The sequence below is a fragment of the Hylobates moloch genome, unplaced genomic scaffold, assembly GCF_009828535.3.
Source record: "Hylobates moloch isolate HMO894 unplaced genomic scaffold, HMol_V3 SCAFFOLD_2, whole genome shotgun sequence".
Taxonomy (NCBI): Eukaryota; Metazoa; Chordata; class Mammalia; order Primates; family Hylobatidae; genus Hylobates; species Hylobates moloch.
Window position 1 is genome coordinate 61,404,431 of NW_026652277.1, and position 22,849 is coordinate 61,427,279.

General features: G+C 43.8%; 1 protein-coding gene across 3 annotated transcripts; it reads left to right on the forward strand.

Moving 5' to 3' along the window:
• Positions 1 to 818: 818 nt before the first annotated feature.
• Positions 819 to 20,932, forward strand: GRSF1 (G-rich RNA sequence binding factor 1). Of its 3 annotated transcripts, none has more exons than XM_032150564.2 (10): positions 819 to 1,285; positions 4,426 to 4,582; positions 7,461 to 7,616; positions 8,318 to 8,461; positions 9,091 to 9,226; positions 12,407 to 12,591; positions 14,245 to 14,366; positions 15,063 to 15,198; positions 16,133 to 16,207; positions 19,606 to 20,932. In XM_032150564.2, the coding sequence occupies exons 1-9, from the start codon at positions 923 to 925 to the stop codon at positions 16,180 to 16,182; spliced, it is 1,449 nt and encodes a 482-aa protein (XP_032006455.1). In that variant the 5' UTR covers positions 819 to 922; the 3' UTR covers positions 16,183 to 16,207; positions 19,606 to 20,932. The 3 variants fall into 3 exon arrangements, with proteins under 3 accessions (XP_032006455.1, XP_032006464.1, XP_032006471.1); XM_032150573.2 differs by lacking the exon at positions 819 to 1,285 and adding an exon at positions 1,393 to 1,520; XM_032150580.3 differs by lacking the exon at positions 819 to 1,285 and adding an exon at positions 1,485 to 1,571.
• Positions 20,933 to 22,849: the final 1,917 nt, after the last annotated feature.

The following is a 22,849-nucleotide window of genomic DNA, read 5'->3' on the forward strand; positions in this document are numbered from 1 at the left end:
TCACATATATCAAATTCGGGGGGTACCAAATCTCTAATATTATCCCAATGATTTTTTTATAACCAGGGTATCACAATTCCTTTCAGAAAGGGTTCTTTAGCCGCTCACATCACGGGTTTCGGTGGCACAGTGCGGGGCAGCACAGATCTGTGCTACAGCTCTCGGCCCTACCCAGAGCAGGATGGCCCTAACCTAATTTTTTTGTTTGTTTGTTTGGAGATGGCGTCTCACTCCGTCGCCCAGGCTGGAGTGCGGTGGCACGATCTTGGCTCACCGCAACCTCCGCCTCCTGGGTTCAAGTGATTCTCCTGCCTCAGCCTCCTGAGTAGCTGGGATTACAGGCACCCGTCACCACACCCGGCTAATTTTTGTGTTTTTAGTAGAGACACAGTTTCACCATGTTGGCCAGGCTGGTCTTGAACTCCTGACCTCAGTGATCCGCCCTACCTCGGCCTCCTAAAGTGCTGGGATTACAGGCGGGAGCCACCGCGCCCGAGCTAATTTTTTGTATTTTAGTAGGGACGGGATTTCACCGTGTTGCCTAGGTTGGTCTCGAACTCCGGAGCTCAGGCAGTATGCCCGCCTCTGCCTTCCAAAGTGCTAGGATTACAAGAATGAGTCACTGCGCCCGGCCTCTAGCCTCACTTTCTTTGGGCCTCAGTTTTCACCGCCTGAAAAAAGAGCCGATCGATTGCACCCTCTTCCCGAGGCCCCTCCCAAACCATAGGCAGCCCCGCCCTAAGGGCGGAGACTGGGCGGAGCGTCGCGCTCTTCTCCACCTCCTTCCTACTCACCGCTGCCCCCAGTGTCCGCGGCGCATGTGCCCGGCACAGCCCACCCACAACCGGCCCTGGATTCCACTTCCGCTCCACTAGCGCTGCAGCAGCAGCTGCCTTCAGGCTCCGCGCCGCCTCCGGAGTCCATGGCCGGCACGCGTTGGGTACTCGGGGCGCTGCTCCGGGGCTGCGGCTGTAACTGCAGCAGCTGCCGGCGCACCGGCGCCGCCTGCCTGCCCTTCTACTCTGCCGCTGGCTCCATCCCGTCGGGCGTCTCGGGCCGCCGCCGCCTGCTGCTGCTGCTCGGGGCCGCCGCGGCCGCTGCCTCCCAGACGCGTGGCCTCCAGACCGGGCCTGTGCCTCCCGGGAGGCTGGCGGGGCCTCCCCCTGTGGCCACCTCTGCCGCGGCTACGGCCGCCGCGTCCTACCCTGTCCTCCGTGCCCCTCTGCTGCCGCAGTCGCTGGCGGCGGCGGCGGCGGCGGCGGGCCCGACGCGCAGCTACAGCCAGGTACGTGGGCGCCGCGAGGGACCTGGCGCGAGACCCCTCCCGGGCCGCGCGCACGCGCCCCGGCGCCCCTCCGTGTGCGCCTCGCGGGCACGCCCGGGGATCCGCGACACTGGCCGCACACCCGCCCCCGTCCGCCCTGTGCTCCTATTGGGCCCCGGAACAAGGGAAGCTCTCCCAGGCGTCGGGTTTTCTCCTTGTTTTGTTCTCCCCTCGAGTCTCTGGTCGGTTGGGCAGTGTAAGTGTGGCTGGGGTGAATGTTGAGGCCTTGTTCCCCGCCGGGCCCATGGTAGGTTTCGTGAGGCTGCTGACACCCCCACCTCGCATCTCTCTTGCTTTCCGCCGGCTGGTTGTGAAGTTGCGAGGCCCGAGCCTGCCGGAGGGTTGGGAGTTTCCGTGCAGCCCGAGCGCTAGGCCTGGGCGGCCCTCGGCGCCTCTCGGTCGGCGGCTGCTAGGAAGGTGCGCGCACACAGTTGCGTGGGCTGGCTTGTAGGAAAGGAGCCTGTCCCCATCGCGCCCTTCCCTCTCCTGTCCCCAGGGAAAGACGAGCTGTCCCGGTTTACTGAAGGTCACCTCTGCAACTCCACTCATACAGAAGGTCTTTTAGGATTGTATGTCGCCTCGTCTGGGAAAGCAGTTTGGAGATTTAGCTGTTGGGGGGGGGGCGTGAAGGGGAGGGAGCGTTGAGAATTGACACAACTTGGGGTCCCAGGAATGAATTTACAATGTTTTCCTTTCCATTTTTTCTTTATTTTTTAGAAAAGTCAGTGTGTACTTAGATTGCAAATATTTTGTGCCTTGTAGATGAACCTTTCTCTTCTTGTTACGTGGCATCTGGGAAGTGTCTGCACACTTTTTAACTACCCAGCCCCTGATTCCTTGGGTCATATTTATCTTAATTCAATTTGTGCTTCTCCTTTAACTTAGGGAGACTGGGAGGCTGATCAGCATGGCTGCTGTCTGCCAGTGGCTGAGCTAATTGATTTGAATCCTGGCCCAATACTTTACGCTGCCTTTTTCTGTAAAAGCTTGTGATGCTTATGGAATTATGGAAAAATGGGGAAAATTGTCTACAAAAACCACAACAAAACAATCTCTAATAAACCTTTGTGAGCTAGCTTCTCTTTTTTTTCTGTGAAATTGACTGCAGTGATATCTGTAGAGCATCTACTGTGTGTTAGACACTGCTTACATTTATTCCTTAAAACTAAACATTAAGCCTTAATGAAAATTACGGATAGGGCTGGGCGCGGCACTTTGGGAGGCTGCGGCGGGTGGATCACCTGAGGTCAGGAGTTGGATACCAGCCTGACCAACATGGTGAAACTCCGTGTCTACTAAAAAATGCAAAAAAATTAGCCGGGCGGGGTGGCGGGTGCCTGTAATCCCAGCTACCTGGGAGGCTGAGGCAGGACAATCGTTTGAACCCCGGAGGTGGAGACTGCAGTGATCCGAGATAGCGCCATTGCACTCTAGTCTGGGCGACAAGAGCGAAACTCCGTCTCAAGAAAAAAGAAAAGAAAATGATAGATAGTACAAAGACATCTCTGTCCTTAGTCCGGTAGAGTGCAAGTCTTTTTTTGTGTTTTTTTTTTTTTTTTTAGATAGAGTCTTGCTCTGTTGCTCATGCTGGAGTGAAATGCCGAGATCTCAGCTCACTGGAACCTCCACCTCCCGGGTTCAGGCTGTTCTCCTGCCTCAGCCTCCCGAGTAGCTGGGATTACAGGCACACGCCACCACACCCGACTAATTTTTTGTATTTTTAGTAGAGATGGGGTTTCACCATGTTGGCCAGGCTGGTCTTGAACTCCTGACCTCGTGATTCGCCCACCTCGACCTCCCAAAGTGCTGGGATTACAGGCGTGAGCCACCGCACCTGGCCCAGTAGAGTGCAAGTCTTAAAGCCTGAGTTGTCTTTTTAGGTTATGGTTGTAGTGCTTCGTGGATTCTTACTAAATTCCAGTTTTACTTAATCCGATAAAAGAGACTTTACAAGTCTTTAGCCTCACACTGCTGCTGTTGCCTTTAAGATCTTTTTCCCTTAATCACTTGGTCTGGCATACCACCTGACAGAGGAATATTCCCAAGGCGTCCTGCTGTCTTGTTGATTTACCCAGTCCTCAGTGTCTATTGTATTAACTTATCTTTGCCTACCAAGTGAAGGACACACATTGAGCTCCACACTCAAGGCCCTCTGCTCTATGGTACCAACCTCTTTTGCCAGGTCACCTTCTTTGGCTCCTAATTTAAACAGTTGGAATTAATTGCTATTTTTCAAATGGGCATTTAGTGGTACTGCTTCTTTCTCTCACCTTCAAACTGGAATACCCTTTTATATCCTTATAAGAATTCTGTCCTTCCTTTAAGGCCCATCTCATGTCACATCCTGATTCTTTTTTTTTTTTTTGAGATGGAGTCTCGCTCTGTCGCCCAGGCTGCAGTGCAGTGGTGCGATCTCGGCTCACTGCAAGCTCCGCCTCCCGGGTTCACGCCATTCTCCTGCCTCCGCCTCTCCGAGTAGCTGGGACTACAGGCGCCCGCCACCACACCCGGCTAATTTTTTGTATTTTTAGTAGAGACGGGGTTTCACCGTGGTCTCGATCTCCTGACCTCGTGATCCGCCCGCCTCGGCCTCCCAAAGTGCTGGGATTACAAGCGTGAGCCACCGCGCCCAGCCCTGATTCTTCTGTTAGTGCTCTGATTTGAATTCCTGTAGTATTTTGTATCTTAATTATAGCACTCAGTATCTCATCTCGTATGCTTATCATATTCTAGATAGCTATTTCAGATGAGGGCGGCAAACACTGTGTGTAGGGGCAATCAAATATTTGTCAAATTGTCGGGGCCTTCCCTGTGTTGCCTTAACTACACTATTGTTAGCTATAATTTGGGGCTGATGAATTTTAAAATAAACCCTGAATGAAATTTGTGTCCTGCCAGACCTTTAGGATATACCTGCTTACGGCTTTTGGATGTACAATTTAAGCCAAAACAGGATGGGTTAGGTTGGTGAAGTTTACTTTTTGCTTCCTAAATAATATCTAGAATGTTAGTTTGTAGAATAAACATTTTCTAAGAATTTTTTTTTACATTTTTTACCTGTAAATGTAACTATTTTTACAATTCTTCATTTCCTTTGGAAGGAGTCCAAAACTACTTACCTAGAAGACCTTCCACCACCCCCTGAGTGTGAATTGGCCCCGTCCAAGTTAGAAGAGGAAGTGGATGATGTCTTTCTCATTCGAGCTCAAGGACTGCCCTGGTCATGCACTATGGAAGATGTGCTTAACTTTTTCTCAGGTATATTTTATGTATATTTTATTTCTTTTTTTTCCTTATATTGTTTCTCACAAGCAGATATGTATGTTTTAAGTATGTAATTTTGTCTGAGTAAAAGGTAGTGCTGCAAATCCATGTTAGACTACGCTATTACCTTCCTTTTTGATGGTTGGGAACTGTCTCATTCTGGTTGGGTTGCATATACCAAGTGATACCATGTGTGCTGTTTGCGGTATGTAACAAATTGAAAGATTTTGGGCCAGGGGCAGTGGCTCAGGCCTGTAATCCCAGCACTTTGGGAGGCCAAGGTGGGAGGATGGCTTGAGGCCAGTAGTTCCATACCACACTGGGCAACACTGTGAGACAGTGTCTCAATTTACATATGTAAAAAGACTTTGAATGCAACAAAAGTATTTTAACGTTAAGACTACATAGTATGGGCCAGGCGCAGTGGCTCACACCTGTAATCCCAGCACTTTGGGAGGCCGAGGCGGGTGGATCACGAGGTCAGGAGATCAAGACCATCCTAGCTAACATAGTGAAACCCTGTCTCTACTAAAAATACAAAAAATACCCAGGTGTGTAGTCCCAGCTACTCGGGAGGCTGAGGCAGGAGAATGGTGTGAACCCGGGAGGCGGAGCTTGCAGTGAGCCGAGATGGCACCACTGCACTCCAGCCTGGGCGACATAGCCAGACTCTGTCACAAAAAAAAAATTCCATCATACTATGTAGTTTTTTTTTTTTTGAGACGGAGTCTCGCTTTGTCGCGCACGCTGGAGTGCAATGGCATGATCTCGGCTCACTGCAAGCTCCGCCTCCTGGGTTCACGCCATTCTCCTGCCTCAGCCTCCTTAGTAGCGACCGCCACCACACCCAGTTAATTTTTTGTATTTTTAGTAGAGATGGGGTTTCACTGTGTTAGCCAGGATGATCTCAATCTCCTGACCTCGTGATCTGCCTGCCTCGGCTTCCCAAAGTGCTGAGATTACAGGCGTGAGCCACCGCGCCCAGCTGGTATGATGGAATATTATATAGCCATAACAAAGAATGAGATTATGTCTTTGCAGCATTGTGGGTGGTGCTGGAGACCATTATCCTAAGCAAAGTAACATGGAACATTAAACTTAATACTGTATGTTTTCACTTACAAGTGGGAGCTAAACAACGAGAACACATGGACACAAAGAGGGGAACAACAGACACCAGGGCCAACTTGAGGGTTGGGGAGAAGATTAAAAAAATACCTATCGGGGCCGAGTGTGGTGGCTCACGCCTGTAATCCCGGCACTTTGGGAGGCTGAGGCGGGTGGATCACGAGGTCAGGAGATCGAGACCATCCTGGCTAACATGGTGAAACCCCATCTCTCCTAAAAATACAAAAAAAATTAGCCGGGCATGGTGGCACGCTCCCGTAGTCCCAGCTACCTGGGAGGCCGAGGCAGGAGAATCACTTGAATCTGGGAGGCAGAGGTTGCAGTGAGCTGAGTTCACACCACTGCACTCCAGCCTTGGTGACAGAGATAGACGCTGTCTCAAAAAGAAAAATAAAACCTATTGGGTACTATGCTTGCTACCTGGGTAACTAAATTATCTGTATATCGAACTCCTGTAACACATGGTTTACCTGTGTAACAGTCCTCCTGTACATGTACTAAATAAAAGTTGAAAGACAAAATTACATGGTTTGAAATTATTTTTCTCTGTGGTGTTAATATGTACTTATCAAAAAGTCAAGCCTGTCAGTGGAAATATGGAATTAAGAGTGACTCTTTATGTAATACAGACATTTAGAATAGAAGGTCACTTAGTATCAAGGAATAAAGTTCCCTTAGTAACATGTTTGGAGGGTTTACCTATCTGTGGGATTTTTTTTAGTTTTGTATCTGACTATGATTTATTTTTATTAATTTTTTTGAGATGGAGTCTCGCTCTGTCACCCAGGCTGGAGTGCAGTGGCGCAATCTCGGCTCACTGCAACCTCCGCCTCCCAGGTTCAAGCGATTCTCCTGCCTCAGCCTCCTGAGTTGCTGGGACTACAGGCATCTACCACCATGCCTGGCTAATTTTTGTAGTTTTAGTAGAGACAGGGTTTCGCCATGTTGGCCAGGTTGGTCTCAAACTCCTGACTTCAGGTGATCCACCACCTTGGCCTCCCAAAGTGCTGGGATTACAGGCATGAGCCACCATGCTTGGCTATTTCATTAACTTTTTTAGCTGCTCCTTGTGGAGCAGGAATAACTCCTAGGCAGTACGCCCAGAGTGAGCCTGGTCAAACTTTTTTTTAAAGCCACTTGGCCACTTACATCTTGGACTTAACTCCCATTATAAAAAGTATGCAGTATGAAAAGGGGAAAAAGGCTGGGCGTGGTGGCTGATGCCTGTAATCCCAGCACTTTTGGGAGACTAAGGTGGGAGGATTACTTAAGCCCAAGAGTTCAAGACCAGCCTGCGCAACAAAATGAGACCTGCTCTCTACAAAAACAAAAAGTTAAACTATGGTAATAAAATTATTTATACAGGAAATATTTTAGAGTCCTATGGATATGATTTTAAAGGAAGACACGTATGAATTTAACTATATTGTATTTCTTTAAGTGATTGTAGAAACATTGGAATAGAAGTAATGAATTTTGTGTTGGGCCTGTCCTGATTTGCTGTTTAATGATCAGGAAGGAGATCATAAGCTTCTGTGCTAAGCTTTGCTTATCTTTCCTACTTGGAAGGTTTTAGAGACTAAATCGTTATGGGTGTTTGGATGACTTCGGTGATGGGGATTTGCGTACGGAATATGACACTTGTTTCCTGCTTTGTTGTTGGAAAATTACATTCTTGTGACTTACATAATTGAGCTAAAAGTTTGATTTCTGTTTTCAATTGATTTTGCTCATACACTTTTAGACTGCAGAATCCGCAATGGTGAGAATGGAATACACTTTCTCCTAAATAGAGATGGGAAACGAAGGGGTGATGCCTTAATTGAAATGGAGTCAGAGCAGGATGTGCAGAAAGCCTTAGAGAAGCACCGCATGTACATGGGCCAGCGGTATGTGGAAGGTATGTGAAGTCAGATTATGGCTTTTTGGGATCATTGCATTAGGTTTTATACTTTTCAAGGCAGTTTTTATTTGATCCTTAATAATGAAGTATTTAGATTGTATGAATGCATTATTTTATAGGTTGTGAAAATAAAACATAAAGCGATAAACTTTCTTATGAGAATATTGACCAAGTTTATCCTTTTTTTTGGGGGGGGGGGGTGGGAGGGTGGAGTCTTGCTCTGTCACCCAGGCTGGAGTGCAGTGGCGCGATTTCAGCTCACTGCAACCTTTACCTCCTGGGTTCAAGCAGTTCTCCTGTCTCAGCCTCCCAAGTAGCTGGGACTACAGGCACATGCCGTGATACCCAGCTAATTTTTGTATTTTTATTAGAGATGGGGTTTTACCATGTTGGTCAGGCTGGTCTCAAACTCCTGACCTCAGGTAATCCACCCGCCTTGGCCTCCCAAAGTTCTGGGATTATAGGCGTGAGCCACTGTGCCCAGCTGATGAAGTATCTTACAAGCTGTGAGAATTAAAGAAGTTATGCCTGCATAGTAAATATGCAATAAATGTCATTTATTATTTTCTCTAGAGAAGCGCATAAAAGATTAGTTATTGAATTCTCAGATAACCCACCAAGTTGTAATGATTTTTTTAAATGGGTTTGTTCCTTTGTTATGTAAACTTTTCATTCCTTTTGTGTTTTTTTCTTCATAGTATATGAGATAAACAATGAAGATGTGGATGCCTTAATGAAGAGCTTGCAGGTCAAATCTTCGCCTGTGGTAAATGATGGTGTGGTTCGTTTGAGAGGACTTCCTTATAGTTGCAATGAGAAAGACATTGTAGACTTCTTTGCAGGTACTGTGCAGTTATATTATGCTTGGGAGCTCTTATCTTTTTTCCCTTGTTATCTCCTTCTATATCTTAGATGAGCCTGTTTCTGGGCAAAGGCATGCAGTTATATTAGGTTCTTTAGGGGAGAGCTCTTCACTTAAATTTCTAATATTTATAGATTTTATATGTGTTTTTGTTCTATCAGGCAGATTTTAGGAGGGAAGTCAGATTTCAAAATAATTTCATGAGGGTTTACTATTGAAGGAAATAATTTCTCATAATAGTCACTATATTTGTGTAAGACAGTAACAATTTATGTAATTTAAAAGTATTATCTAATTTCTAGAACCATTAGCAGTGATGTCTATGATTTCTGTTGTTTCCTAGTATATAATTAACAGCAAAAAAAAAAAAGAAACTGGTGGGTAGAATTGTATGTTTTCGGTGGGCTTCTTGGACCCTGCCTATTCTGGAAATACAAGTATGTAGGTGTTACTGACTTTTGACTGCATAATAATTTTCTTCCTATCAAGCATGTATTCAGTTTTGGGACTGGCAAAACGGAATAAAAATTTTATTAGTATGTGAATGATGGTGTTAATTCTAAGGATAAAAAAACCTGCTAGTAGCATTAAAATCTCTTGGTATCCTAGGACTAAATATAGTTGACATTACTTTTGTGATGGACTACAGAGGGAGACGAAAAACAGGGGAAGCCTATGTGCAATTTGAAGAACCAGAAATGGCCAACCAAGCCCTGTTGAAACACAGGGAAGAAATTGGTAATCGGTGAGTAAAGCAGATAGTCATGATGCCGAAGTGTTACACATCAAGTCATTTTGATGAGTGTGCGGTAATATGACTGTAAAGTTATCCAAACGTAGAAAAATAGAGAGAGTAGTATAGTGAGCCGTCAAATGCCCATAATTTAGATTAACAATTTTTTTTGACTGCTCCTTGTGGGGCAGTACTAACCCATAGACAGTGTACCTAGAGCAGCTAGATTAACACATTTATATATAAAATATAACGTCTGTTATATTTGCTTCATCTGGGTTTTTTTAGTATGCATCTTTTAAAAAAATTTTTTATATAATTTCAGTGTTATATCTAACACTGTTAGCAGTACTATATTATCTAATAATAGTTCATAATAACATTTTCCCAATTATACCAAAAATATCCTTTTTTTTTTGGCAATGGAGTCTCACTCTGCCGCCTAGGCTGGAGTGCAGTGGCGTGATCTTGGCTCACTGCAGCCTCTCTCTGCCTCCCAGTTTCATGTGATCCTCCTGCCTCAGCCTCTCGAGTAGCTGGAACCAGAGGCATGTGCCACCACGCCCAACTAAGTTTTGTATTTTTAGTAGAGACAAAGTTTTACCATGTTGGCCAGGCTGGTCTAGAACTCTCGGACTCAAGTCATCCACCCACCTCGGCCTCCAAAAGTGCTGGGATTACAGGTGTGAGCCACCACATGGGAGAAAAATACAGAATCCAGATAAGGTCTACACACTGCATTTGATTGTTATGTCCGTAATTCTCTGTGTGTGTGATTTTTTTTTTTTTTAAGACAAAGGGTCTCATTCTGTCACCCAGGCTGGAGTGCAGTGGCATGATGATAGCTCACTGCAGCCTTGAATTCCTGGGCTCAAGCAATCTTCTCGCCTCATCCTCCCAACTAGCTAGAACAACATTCATGTGCCACCACACGTGGCTGTGTGTATGTGTGTGTGTGTGTGTGTGTGCGTGCATGTCTGTGTGTGTGTGGGGGGGGGTCTTGGTGTGTTGGTTGCCCTGGCTGGCCTCAAACTCATGGGCTCAAGTGATCTCCCGCTTTGGCCTCCCAAAACGCTGGGATTACAGGTGTGAGCCACTGCACCTGACCACTGATTCTCTTGAACTAGAGCAAATCCCCCTTACTTACTCTTCCACCCTTTTTAAAAGCAATTGACTTTTGAAGAAATTAGATCAGTTGTGTTGTACAGTATCTCATGTTGACATCACCTCAGGATGCACATGATGATAAGTGGGTTCATTTGTGTTTTAACTTTAATCTTGGAGGTACAGTTTAAAATGTCAAATGTTAAATCACTGTTTCGTTACTTTTTTTTTGCTGTTTTCTGGCCTTTTAAATCAGCTCCTTTGAAGTAAACAAAACAGCCATTCCAAAGCCAGTGTTTCAGGATCTACTGATAGAAGTGGTTCAAAGGTTTTTAGTTTTTTGAGACAGGATCTTGCTCTGTCACCCAGACTGAAGTTCAGTGCCACGAACACTACTCTTTTCAGCCTTGACCTCCTGGGCTCAAGCAGTCCTCCCACCTCAGCTTTCCTTGTAGCTGGTACCACAGGCATTCATCACCATGCCTGGCTAATTTTAGACAGAGTCTTACTCTGTTACCCTCACTGGAGTGCAGTTGTGTGATACAGCTCACTGCAGTTGCGGCCTCCTGGGCTCAAGTAATCCTCCCACTTCAGCCTCCCAAGTAGCTGGGACTACAGGTGCATGCCACCACACCCAGCTAAGTTTTGTATTTTTGTAGAGACGGGGTTTTGCATGTTGCCCAAGCTGGTCTCACACTCCTGAGCTCAAGTGATCCACCTGCCTCAGCCTCCCGAAGTACTGGGATTACAGGTGTGAGCCACTGCACCTGGTCTCCTGGCTAATTAAAAAAAAAAAAAAACTTTTGTAGAGATGGTGTCTCACTTTGTTGTCCAGGCTCAAAGGTTTTTTTAAAAGGAGTAGTGCTCATCTAATCTTTATAGATTTGTAAACACAAGCTAGTTTTATAACTCTTAGTTTAGAAGGCCATGTTAAGAAAAAACTGTGCTGGGCACGGTGGCCCATGCCTGTAATCCCAGCACTTTGGAGGCCGAGTTGGGAGGATCACTTGAGCCCAGGAGTTCAAGAGCAACTTGGGCAACCTGGCAAGAACCCATGTCTACAAAAATAAAAAATACAAAAATTAGCAGTGTGTGGGCTGGGCGTGGTGGCTCATGCCTGTAATCCCAGCACTTTGGGAGGCTGAGGCAGGTGGATCACCTGAGGTCTGGAGTTCGAGACCAGCCTGGCCAACATAGTGAAACCCTGTCTCTACTAAAAATACAAAAAATCAGCTGGGCGTGGTGGCAGGCGCCTGTAATTCCAGCTACTCAGGAGGCTGAGGCAGGAGAACTGCTTGAACCCAGGAGGCAGAGGTTGCAGTGAGCCAAGATCGTGCCATTGCACTCCAGCCTGGGCAACAAAAGTGAAACTCTGCTTCAAAAAAAAAAAAATTAGGAGTGTGTGGTGGCAGGCGACAGTAGTCCCCAGCTACTCAGGAGGCTGAGGCAGGAGGATCACTTGAGCCTAGGAGGTTGAGGCTGCAGTGAGCCATGTTCACACCAGTGCACTCCATCTTGGGTGACAGCAAGAAACCCGAGCTTCAAAAAAAAAAAAATTGTTCCAGAAGCTTGGGTTTGATAGATAGTCCCCTCCTGTGATAGCCAGTCATAATTGGTACTTAGTTCTTGAATTCTCAGCCTTTAGTGAAGTTCTGGGGAAGTTAGTTCTTCTTTTACTGTGACTTTTAATATCTTACACAGATGTGATTAATTTGCACAGAATTGAATTTCAAAGCTTCAAGAGATTGTTAACCAGCTATTTAAAAAACCCTTATGAGATTAATTTTTTCTGTATACACAATTAACTTAAGCATAGTTGTTCTCATGAAGCAAAACAGAGTAGAAAATATTATTAAAATATATGTGAAGAAAAAATGTTACCTTGGTGCAAAAACTTAAATCAGTGACCTACTCTGTTGTATATTTTCATGGGCTACTATCTGTATGCGTTATTTTCCCTACCTGTTATCTTTCAACATCTGTGTTTCATAAGCGTTGGAAATATAATGTATACATGTTTATTTTAAATGAGTTCAGTATAAAGTTACTTTGCACCATTTGTGCCTGTTTACTTTTGCTTTGACATAGATACATTGAGATATTTCCAAGCAGAAGGAATGAAGTTCGAACACATGTTGGTTCTTATAAGGGAAAGAAAATCACATCTTTTCCAACTGCTAAGTATATAACTGAGCCAGAAATGGTCTTTGAAGAACATGAAGTAAATGAGGATATTCAACCCATGACAGCTTTTGAAAGTGAGAAGGAAATAGGTAAGGTCTTGCCTCTTCTTGAGACTCATTGGGTCTGTCTTGAATGTGTTTTGGGTTTTGTGATTTTTTTTTTTTTTTTTTTTTTTTTTTTTGAGACGAAGTCTCGCTCTGTTGCCAGGCTGGAGTGCAGTGGTGTGATCTTGGCTGACTGCAGCCTCTACCTCCCGGGTTCAAGTGATTCTCCTGCCTCAGCCTCTTTGAGTAGCTGGGACTACAGGCGCACGCTGCCACGCCCAGCTAATTTTTATATTTTTAGTAGAGATAGGGTTTCGCCATGTTGGCCAGGCTGGTCTGGAACTCTTGACCTCAAGTGAGCCTCAGCCTCCCAAAGTGCTGGGGTTACAGGTGTGAGCCAACACACCCAGCCTAAAGATTTAACTTTGAGTATAGTACATACTTTGAGTATATGCAGAAAGGCTTAATTATTTTGCTAGGTTTTTAATTTAATCATTTTTATTAACTATATTAAAAGCTGGGTAGTAAAAATGTGATAAAAGGAAGTAAAATGTCAACATTTAAATTAAGATGGGGGAAGATTTGGGTAATGAGCAGGAATATTGACTGAAGTAAGGATTTTTTTTTTTTTTTTTTTTTGAGACAGAGTCTCACTCTGTCGCCCAGGCTAGAGTGCAGTGGCGCACTCTCGGCTCACTGCAAGCTCCGCCTCCCAGGTTCATGCCATTCTCCTGCCTCAGCCTCCCGAGTAGCTGGGACTACAGTCGCCTGCCACTGTGCCTGGCTAATTTTTATATTTTTAGTAGAGATGGGGTTTCCCCATGTTGGCCAGACTGGTGTCGAACTACTGACCTCAGGTGATCTGCCCGCCTCTGCTTCCCAAAGTGCTGGGATTACAGGCATGAGCCAGCCACTGTGCCCGCCCAAAGTAAGGATTTTTGTTTGCTTCTGGATTTAATTATTTCTTTGATTCCAACCCAGAGCAACATTTGGAATCTTTTAAGTCTGATAAATACTTTTTAAACTGGTACCCTGGGATTATCTTGTCACTATATATATGTGTATATATATATTTTTGTTTTTTTGAGACAAGGTCTTGTTCTGTGGCCCATTCTGGAGTGCAGTGGCACAATCATGGCTCACTGCAACCTTGAACTCCTGGGCTCAGGCAGTTCTTCCACTGCAGCCTCCTGAGTAGCCGGAACTATAGGCATGCATCACCATGCCCAGCTAACTTAGTTTTCTTTTTATTTTTTGTAGAGACAGTGTCTCGCTATGTTGCCCAGGCTGGTCTTGAACTCCTGGGCTCAAGTGATTCTCTTGCTTCAGCCTTCCAAAGTGTTGGGATTACAAGTGTGAGCTACCACGCCCAGTCTTTGTTCTTTTTTTTTTTTTTTTTTTTTTTTTTAGTGCTTGTAATCTAGAAAGTCTCTTTTAGGGTTTAATTCGTAATCATTTTACCTGCTCTCCGATGTTACAAAAAGGGGTAAGTTCTTAAACTGGTAATGGTCTGAGGCATTCAGTGCTTATGGGTGTTCAGGTGATATTTGTTGAGTGGCAGAAATTTCAGATCATTTTGGCTTTTAATGCTCTTAAAAGGAATTGAGGATTTGGACATAAAAGTCATACCTAGTTAGAATCTGTTAATAACCCTTGAAGCTGTTATGTTTTAACAGTGCTTTCTGTTCCACCTCTCAGAATTGCCTAAGGAGGTGCCAGAAAAGCTTCCAGAGGCTGCTGATTTTGGAACTACGTCTTCTCTGCATTTTGTCCACGTGAGAGGATTACCTTTCCAAGCCAATGCCCAAGACATTATAAACGTGTGTGGCAGTAAGATATCCAAACTCAATAGATTTGAACAAAAGTTCTAAAATTGAACTTGTATTAATTTGGGGAAGGTAGAGAAGAAAGTATAGTATTTCTGTGTTTGTTAGTAAGATGGCATCTTCCTGGTTGCAAGGCTTGCTGCTTTTTCTGTAGCTGAAAAGTGTGGCTTGGTATTACTTTTTTTTGTGATAGAGCCTCGCTCTGTCACCCAGGCTGGAGTGCAGTGGCGTGAACTCAGCTCACTGCAACCTCTGCCTGCCGGGTTCAAGCATTTCTTCCGCCTCAGTCTCCCGAGTAGCTGGGATTACAGGCACGCGCCACCACGCCTGACTAATTTTTGTATTTTCAGTAGAGACGGGGTTCCACTATGTTGGCCAGGCTGGTTTTGAACTCCTGACCTCAAGCAGTCCACTCTCCTCGGCCTCCTAAAGTGTTGAGATTACAGGTGTGAGCCACCATGCTCGCTGAGAGCAGATATTTGAAATGTCACTTTGAGTTCTGAGAAAAAGTAGAAAAGCCAGAAGACATACTAGATACATAAATATATTACTGCTTAAAAAAGAGATTTCCTAAAAACAAATATATCAAGTGTATGAATCAAAGTCTGAAAGAAAGATGAAGAGCCACCAGACTTCTAGGTAGGTTTACATCCATCATGTTCCTCTTGACTGCCTTTGTTTGTCGTTTAGTTTTTTGCTCCACTCAAGCCTGTTAGAATCACCATGGAATACAGCTCCAGTGGGAAGGCCACTGGAGAAGCTGATGTGCACTTTGAGACCCATGAGGATGCTGTTGCAGCGATGCTCAAGGATCGGTCCCATGTTCGTAAGTCCTGCCTTTCGCCTTTGTTGTCATTTTTGATGCTTGTCTTTGCTTACAAATATCTCTTTCTGTTTTGGGACTGTAGAATTTTTTCCTTGAGAAATTTGTATTCTTTTAGTACTAGTAAATTAAATGTAACAGATAAAACACTATATTATAATTTAAAAAAATTTGTCTGCTAATTATCCTGCAAATTTCTTTCTTTTTTTTTTTTTTTTTTTTGTCACCAATGCTGGAGTGCAGTGGTGCCATCTCGGCTCACCGCAGTCTCCGCCTGCTGTGTTCAAGCAATTCTTCTGCCTCAGCCACCTGAGTAGCTGGGATTACAGGTGCCCGGCACTGTGCCTGACTAATTTTTGTATTTTTAGTAGAGACAGGTTTCGCCATGTTGGCCAGGCTGGTCTCGAACTCCTGGGTTCAAATGATCCACCTGCCTCAACCTCCCAAAGTGCTGGGATTACAGGCATGAGCCACCGCACCCAGCCTGTTTGTCCATTTTACATTTTGTTTGTTTGTAGTTGTTTGAGACGGAGTCTTGTCTGTCGCCCAGTCTGTAGTGCAGTGGTGTGATCTTGGCTCACTGCAACCTCCGCCTCCTGGGTTCAAGTGATTGTCCTGCCACAGCCTCCCAAGTAGCTGGGACTATAGGCACCCGCCACCACACTGGCTAATTTTTGTATTTTTATTAGAGATGGGGTTTCACTACGTTTGCCAGGCTGGCTCGAACTCCTTACCTCAGGTGATCCTCCCACTTCGGCCTCCCAAAGTGCTGGGATTACAACAGGCGTGAGCCACCGTGTCCAGCCTAAATTTTGTTTTTAATTAGGGAAAGGAAAGGGCAAAGGGTTTGAGTTGCTGTCTGAACTGTGAGAAAAATGGCTGTAATATTTTTCTGCCTTTTCAACTTTTTAAAACTAATCTTTCTCATTATCCTCAGATCATAGGTATATTGAACTGTTCCTGAATTCATGTCCAAAAGGAAAATAAGACTCCAGGGGCTCCAGATAATAAGGTAAATTTAAGAGGTAAAACTGGGCTGGCTGCAGTGGCTCACACCTGTAATCCCAGCACTTTGGGAGGCCAAGGTGGGCCCATCACCTGAGGTCAGGAGTTCGAGCCAGCCTGGCCAACATGGTGAAACCCTGTCTCTACTAAAAATACAAAAATTAACTGAGCATGATGGTGGGTGCCTGTAATTCCAGCTACTCAGGAGGCTGAAGTGGGAGAATCACTTGAACCGGGGAGGCAGAGGTTGCAGTGAGCTGAGATTGTGCCACTGCACTCCAGCATGGGCAATAGAGCGAGACTCAAAAAAAAAAAAAAAAAAAGAGGTACAACTATGGAAATTATTTTCTATTGATAAACTAATAATCATCCACTCACTAATTTATAATATGGTAGAAACCATTCTCTTTTTATTTTTCAAATTTTTTTAGGGACCAGGTCTTGCTCTGTTGCCCAGGCTAGCAGTGGTGCGATCATAGCTCGCTGCAGCTTCAACCTTCTGGGCTCAGGTGATTCTCTCACTTCAGCCTCTGAGTAGCTGGGACTACAGGTGTGTACTACCATGCCTACCTAATTTTTTAATTTTTTTGTAGAGGTGGGGGTCTCTCTATGTTGCCCAGGCTGGCCTTGAACTTCTGGCCTTAAGTGATCCTGCTGCCTTTGCCTCCCAAAGTGTTGGAATTAAGAGTGAGCCACCCCGCCTGGCACCATTCCTTTTTAATAAAGATCAAACTAATGATAATGGCAGTGTCAGTATAAGGAATGAAAATTCTCGCTCTGGCTTCTCAGATGTGGGGGGCAAAAAAAAAAAATTCCACTGGGAAATAGAACTAATTATGATATTTTTTCATTTTTTTAAAATTTTATTTATTTATTTATTTTTTTTTTTTTTTAATTTTTATTTTTTTTTGTGAGACGGAGTTTCACTCTTGTTGCCCAGGCTGGAGTGCAATGGCTCGATCTCTGCTCACCACAACTTCCGCCTCCTGGGTTCAAGAGATTCTCCTGCCTCAGCCTCCCAAGTAGCTGGGATTACAGGCATGCACCACCACGCCCAGCTAATTTTTGTATTTTTAGTAGAGATGGGGTTACTCCATGTTGGTCATGGCTGGTCTTAAACTCCTGACCTCAGGTGATACCCCTGCCTCGGCCTCCCAAAGTGCTGGGATTACAGGCATGAGCCACTGCGTTCGGTCTGCTTTTTATTTTTTTTGAGACAGAGTCTTGCTCTGTTGAGCAAACTGGATTGCAGTGATGCAGTCTGGGCTCACTGCAAACTCCGCCTCCTGGGTTCAAGTGATTCTCCTGCCTCAGTCTCCCAAGTAGCTTGGATGGCAGGTGCCCGCCACAATGCCTGGCTAATTTTTTTTGTATTTTTAGTAGAGATGAGGTTTCACCGTGTTGGCCAGGCTCGTCTTGAACTAACTCCTGGCCTCAAGTGATTCACCTGCCTTGGCTTCCCAAAGTGGTGGGATTACAGGAGTGAGCCACTGCGCCCAGCCATAATTCCTTATGATTTGTATGGTAGCTTTGAGCATTATCTCCATTTAGAATTTTTATGCATAATTTCCAACATCCATCATGCTGTGTGCCAAAAAATAGCCACCTTTAGTAGCTATAAATCATAATAGACTGGATATGTGACTTGCATTAGCTTTTTTTCCCCACTTAAATTTAAATACCTTTTCCATTTTCTCAGGTTTTTTTTTGTTTTTTTTGATATGAAGTCTCACTCTTTTTGCCCAGGGGGAAGTGCAGTGGCACAATCTCAGCTCACTGCAACCCCCACCTCCCGGGTTCAAGTGATTCTCCTGCCTCAGCCTCCCAGGTAGCTAGGATTACAGGCACTCTCCACCACATCCAGCTAATTTTTGTATTATTTAGTAGAGACAGGGTTTCACCATGTTGGCCAGGCTGGTCTCGAACTCCTGACATCCAGTGATCTGCTAGCCTCAGCCTCCCAAAGTGCTGGGATTACAGGTGTGAGCCACCATGCCCAGCCATTTTCTGTTTTAAGGTACTTTTAAAAGGATACATGTGAAACCAGAGTGTATCATCCATAAACACAGTTAATGTGCCACTGTTTCCTTTTCCTAAAATGGCATTTTTTTTTTGCCTTAGGAAGTACATAATTTTATAGTGTTAACCTACCTGTGAAATTTGCTTAATACATCTTGATGTTCCTTCCCTCGATTAAATATATGGTGTCTTTTTTTTTCCCATAAGGTATTTTAAGTATTACTGTTGTATTGCAGTCACTTTTCTACATGTAATGGCTCATTCTTTTGAGACACCTGTAATGATTTCTTGAAAACACACGAGGCCAGGCGTGGTGGGTTACTCCGGTAATCTCATTACTTCAGGAGGCTGAGGCAGGCAGATCACCTGAGGTCAGGAGTTTGAGACCAGCCTGGCCAAAATGGCGAAACCCTGTGTCTCCTAAAAATACAAAAATTAGCTGTGTGTGGTGGTGCATGCCTGTAGTTCCAGCTACTGGGAAGGCTGAGGCAGGAGAATCACTTGAATCTGGGAGGTGGAGGTTGCGGTGACTGAGATGGTGCCACTGCACTCCACCAGCCTGGATGACAGAACAAAACTCTGTCTCAAAAAAAACAAAAAACAGACATTCATTCTACTACTGTATCCTATTCTATTGCTTTTTTTTTTTTTTCTCTCTCTGTCGCCCAGGCTGGAGTGCAGTGGTGTGATCTCTGCTCACTACAACCTCCGCCCCCCGGGTTCAAGCGATTCTCCTGCCTCAGCCTACCAAGTAGCTGGGGCTACAGGCATATGCCACCATGCCCGGCTAAGTTTTGTATTTTATTTATTTATTTATTTTTGAGATGGAGTTTCTCTCTCGTTGCCCAGGTTGGAGTGCAATGGCACAATCTCTGCTCACTGCACCCTCTGCCTCCTGGGTTCAAGTGATTCTTCTGCCTCAGCCTCCCAAGTAGCTGGGATTACAGGCATGCGCCACCACACCCGGCTAATTTTTTATTTTTAGTGGAGACGGGGTTTCTTCATGTTGGCCAGGTTGGTCTCGAACTCCTGACCTCAGCTGATCTGCCCGCCTCAACCTTCCAAAGTGCTGGGATTACAGCCGTGAGCCACCGCGCCCAGCCTCTTCTGTTGCCATTTTTGGATATGAAGTCCCACAATTCTGTGATGTTAAATATTTATAATAGCTAAAGTCTATTTAAAATATATTCTGAAACTCAGTTTTTTGTACCAGCCTGTAAACAGTAATGCCTGACTAGTTTTCCGCACTTTAACTTGGTTTATCAGGTAACTTGCACTAAATTAGAAAGGAGAAAAATTGGAATTTGCAGTTTTAAATGGTATGGGAATGTGTGCTATCCTTTTTCATCTTGAGTAAATGTGCAACATTTTTTGTTTTATTTTTAGAGTGAAGCAAGAAGCATTTCATTTGCACATCTTTCTTGGACATGGGATATACAGTTCCAGTTTATAAGCAGCAACTGCTAGGGAAATGATTTTGGTGTTTTGGGTTAATTGCTTCTAAGAAAAGTTTTATAGTGGACTGTTTAGAAGAAGAAATGAAAGATCCAGTTTGGGATTATGAAATAAACCACAAATTAAAATTTTTGTTTAAACTGTCCAGGATCTGATTTTAAAATATTGTCTTTGTTTTATATGATTAAATGGTTTGTTTTCATAGATGATATGTTACCCATTGTAAAGACTACATGTTTTTATTCAGCAGTGTTCTTTAAATGCTTTCATTTAAAAAGTAACTTTTTTTTTTTGCTTGTGAATTGAGTGCTCTGATGTAAAACTTCTCATGAAGTAAAACAGTGATTTATTTTAACCAAACATTCACCAAAGCAAAGAACGGTTTCAGACCTTCGAACTGGTATGGTTTGGCAGAGTAATTTTAAATTTTGCTGTATTTGATTACTTAGAGATAGGAATTTTTAAAAATCGAAACAAAAAATACCACAGCTTAGTGTAAATGACAATTTGGTGGTTTTATGTCTTTAGAAATGTTTTGCCATTCTAAGCCTTGTGCTAAAGGCGTATAACGGTGGTGCCTATCTACTTAAGGGGGCATTCTAGTCTTAAAAGTTGTCTAAACTGTCCCTCCCTGGCTTTTTTTGGTTTGGGGTAAACCTAAGGGTGTTTGTTAGTCTCAAAACTGTGAAGTGACATGTCAGAACAGTCCAGACTGGTAAGAAAATTAATGGCTTCACTTGAATTTAAACCAGCTCTAGATAGGAAAAAATCAGTCTCCTCATTTGCTTTTTTAATGGAGTAGTACATCCCATATTTTAGAACAAGTAGGGGTGCCTTGCTTAAATAAAAATAGCACTTAATGTATAATTGTGTGAAGGGTTTATGGATAAAGCTGTACTTCTGTCACAATGTGGCAGTACATTCTGCTTTAATATTAAACAGCTTGTTATTTAAATATTGGACAAAATGGCTGGCTTCAAAATATAGTCATTAATAAACTAACTTTATGTGCACCTGTGTAGGAGAGTCAAAATCCTGTATACTTTCTTTGCCTTGTTTCTGTTCTCAGGGTGACGACTGCCACCAGGAGATGCAGTTCTAGTTCTTAAAATTAAATTTGCCCTGGTTTCTGACAGGTGATATCTGGAAGAGAGACTATGTCTTCTCTTACTTAATACATAACCATCTTTGATTACCAGTTAAGATGTGAAATCCCTGTACTGTAGTCAATAAATGACTTGTTTCAGGCTGAAGATTACCTAAGAGTATTTATTATTGGAGTCTGTGAGTCAACTGAATATATTATTACCTCAAGTCCTGCTATATTAATATAAGTATTGAGGGTTAATTTTCGTGTGTGTGTTCTTTTAAATCCTGTGAACATGACTTAACCAGCTTAACATCATCAGTAGTACTACCTAGATGGAAATGCGTTTTCATATATGGTTGAATATGCCAAGCTATGAGAACTGGTATCCGTAGTTGTACGAACTGTTAGAACGTGATCTTTGTTTCTCTTTCACATTTGGTATCTAATTTGCTGTGGAAAAGATCTGTGGGGCCTACTGTGATTGGGGTAGTGAGGAATTCATTTGCAATTGATTTAAGCTGATGAGTTTTATTTGCACATCTCTGGAAAAAGAATGCAAGCAAAGCATTCAAATGCTATATGATGGCTAAGGTTGAAAGGGTGTATCTTCTTGCCATGCTACAGGCTGAGTTTTCTGTACAAAATGTGGCCATTATTGGGAAATCATTTTATGTATTTTTGAATGCTCCCTTTTGTTTTTGTTCATGATCTAAGCTAGTACATAAGTGATTGCTAAGGTGAATATAGTTACGGGAAAGGAAGAGAAGCACATAATAGAGTAAAAGTAATCTTATTTCCATGCAAGTGGAAGACAGTACTGTCTCCCCACATTTGAGAAGACTGTGTTTTGCATCACTCTTTGCTATTGAAGGAAGCAGTGATGGTGAATTTCCTTCTTCTGTTTGGGTTCGTTGTGTCTATAACTTCCTTTTGGTAAAGCTATCAGGAAGAATAGTGGGAGTGGGGTATATGGTCAGGGTGCTCATATCCTGCTTTAGCCTAGCTGCTGCTTAAGGAGCTGCAAGGGAGGACTCTGAGAAGCAGTATGTAAATACCAAGGAGCTGATTGCTGAATATTGTGGTCTCATCTAAATATTGACACCAGGCAATGAAGCAAAAATAGAGTGTGTGTCCCTTTATGCGTGGGTAACTGAAGCTTCTGTCACGTGGGAAGGGGGACCGAATCTTCCCTGGGAGGAAGGCTCCAAATTCTCACTACTTATGTGTTATGTGAAGGGGGAAGCATAAGGAACCCACTTTGAAGGCAACATTTTGTGCCATGAATCTGCTTATTAATCAACATGCCTTGTTAGCGTCCTCTGCCCTAAACAGCCCTTATTAAGTTCTCATTTGGAAAGTTATTTTTTGGGGTTACATCCTGTTTGTTTTAGAATTTAAAACCCTCCATGGTGGGTCACTTGAGGTCAGGAGTTCAAGATTAGCCTGGCCAACTTGGTGAAACTCTGTCTCTACTGAAAATGCAAAAATTAGCCAGGTGTGGCACACGCCTGTAATCCCAGTTACTTGGGAGGCCAAGGCAGGAGAATCGCTTGAACCTGGGACGCAGGGGTTGTAGAGAGCCAAGATCACACCATTGCACTCCAGCCTGGGCAACAGAGTGAGACTCTGTCAAAAACAAAACCGAAAAAAACAAAATACAAAAAAACTCCATTGTTCTGAGAGTTTCCCCTAAATTATGTGAAGGCATTCACATTGAATTGGTAGGACCTGTAGTATAGAGGATAATGGTATATATATATCAGCAATAGAGTTCCAATCTAAATTGCTCTAATGCAGTAGAAATACATTACCTTCCCACTCCCCAAGTTCAGCAAATCAGAAGAGAATCTCTGAAGTTTGTAGGAAGAGAATAAAGCTGCTATAAACATTTGTGTGCAGGTTTTTGTTTTCAACTCCTTTGGGTAAATACCAAGGAACCAGGTTGCTGGATTGTAAGTTAAGAGTATGTTTAGTTTTGGAAGAAACTGCCAAACTCTCTTCTAACATGACTTGAATTCCCATTGACAATGAATAAAAGTTCCTGTAGCTCCTCACCCTCCCTAGTATTTGGTGATGTCACTCTTT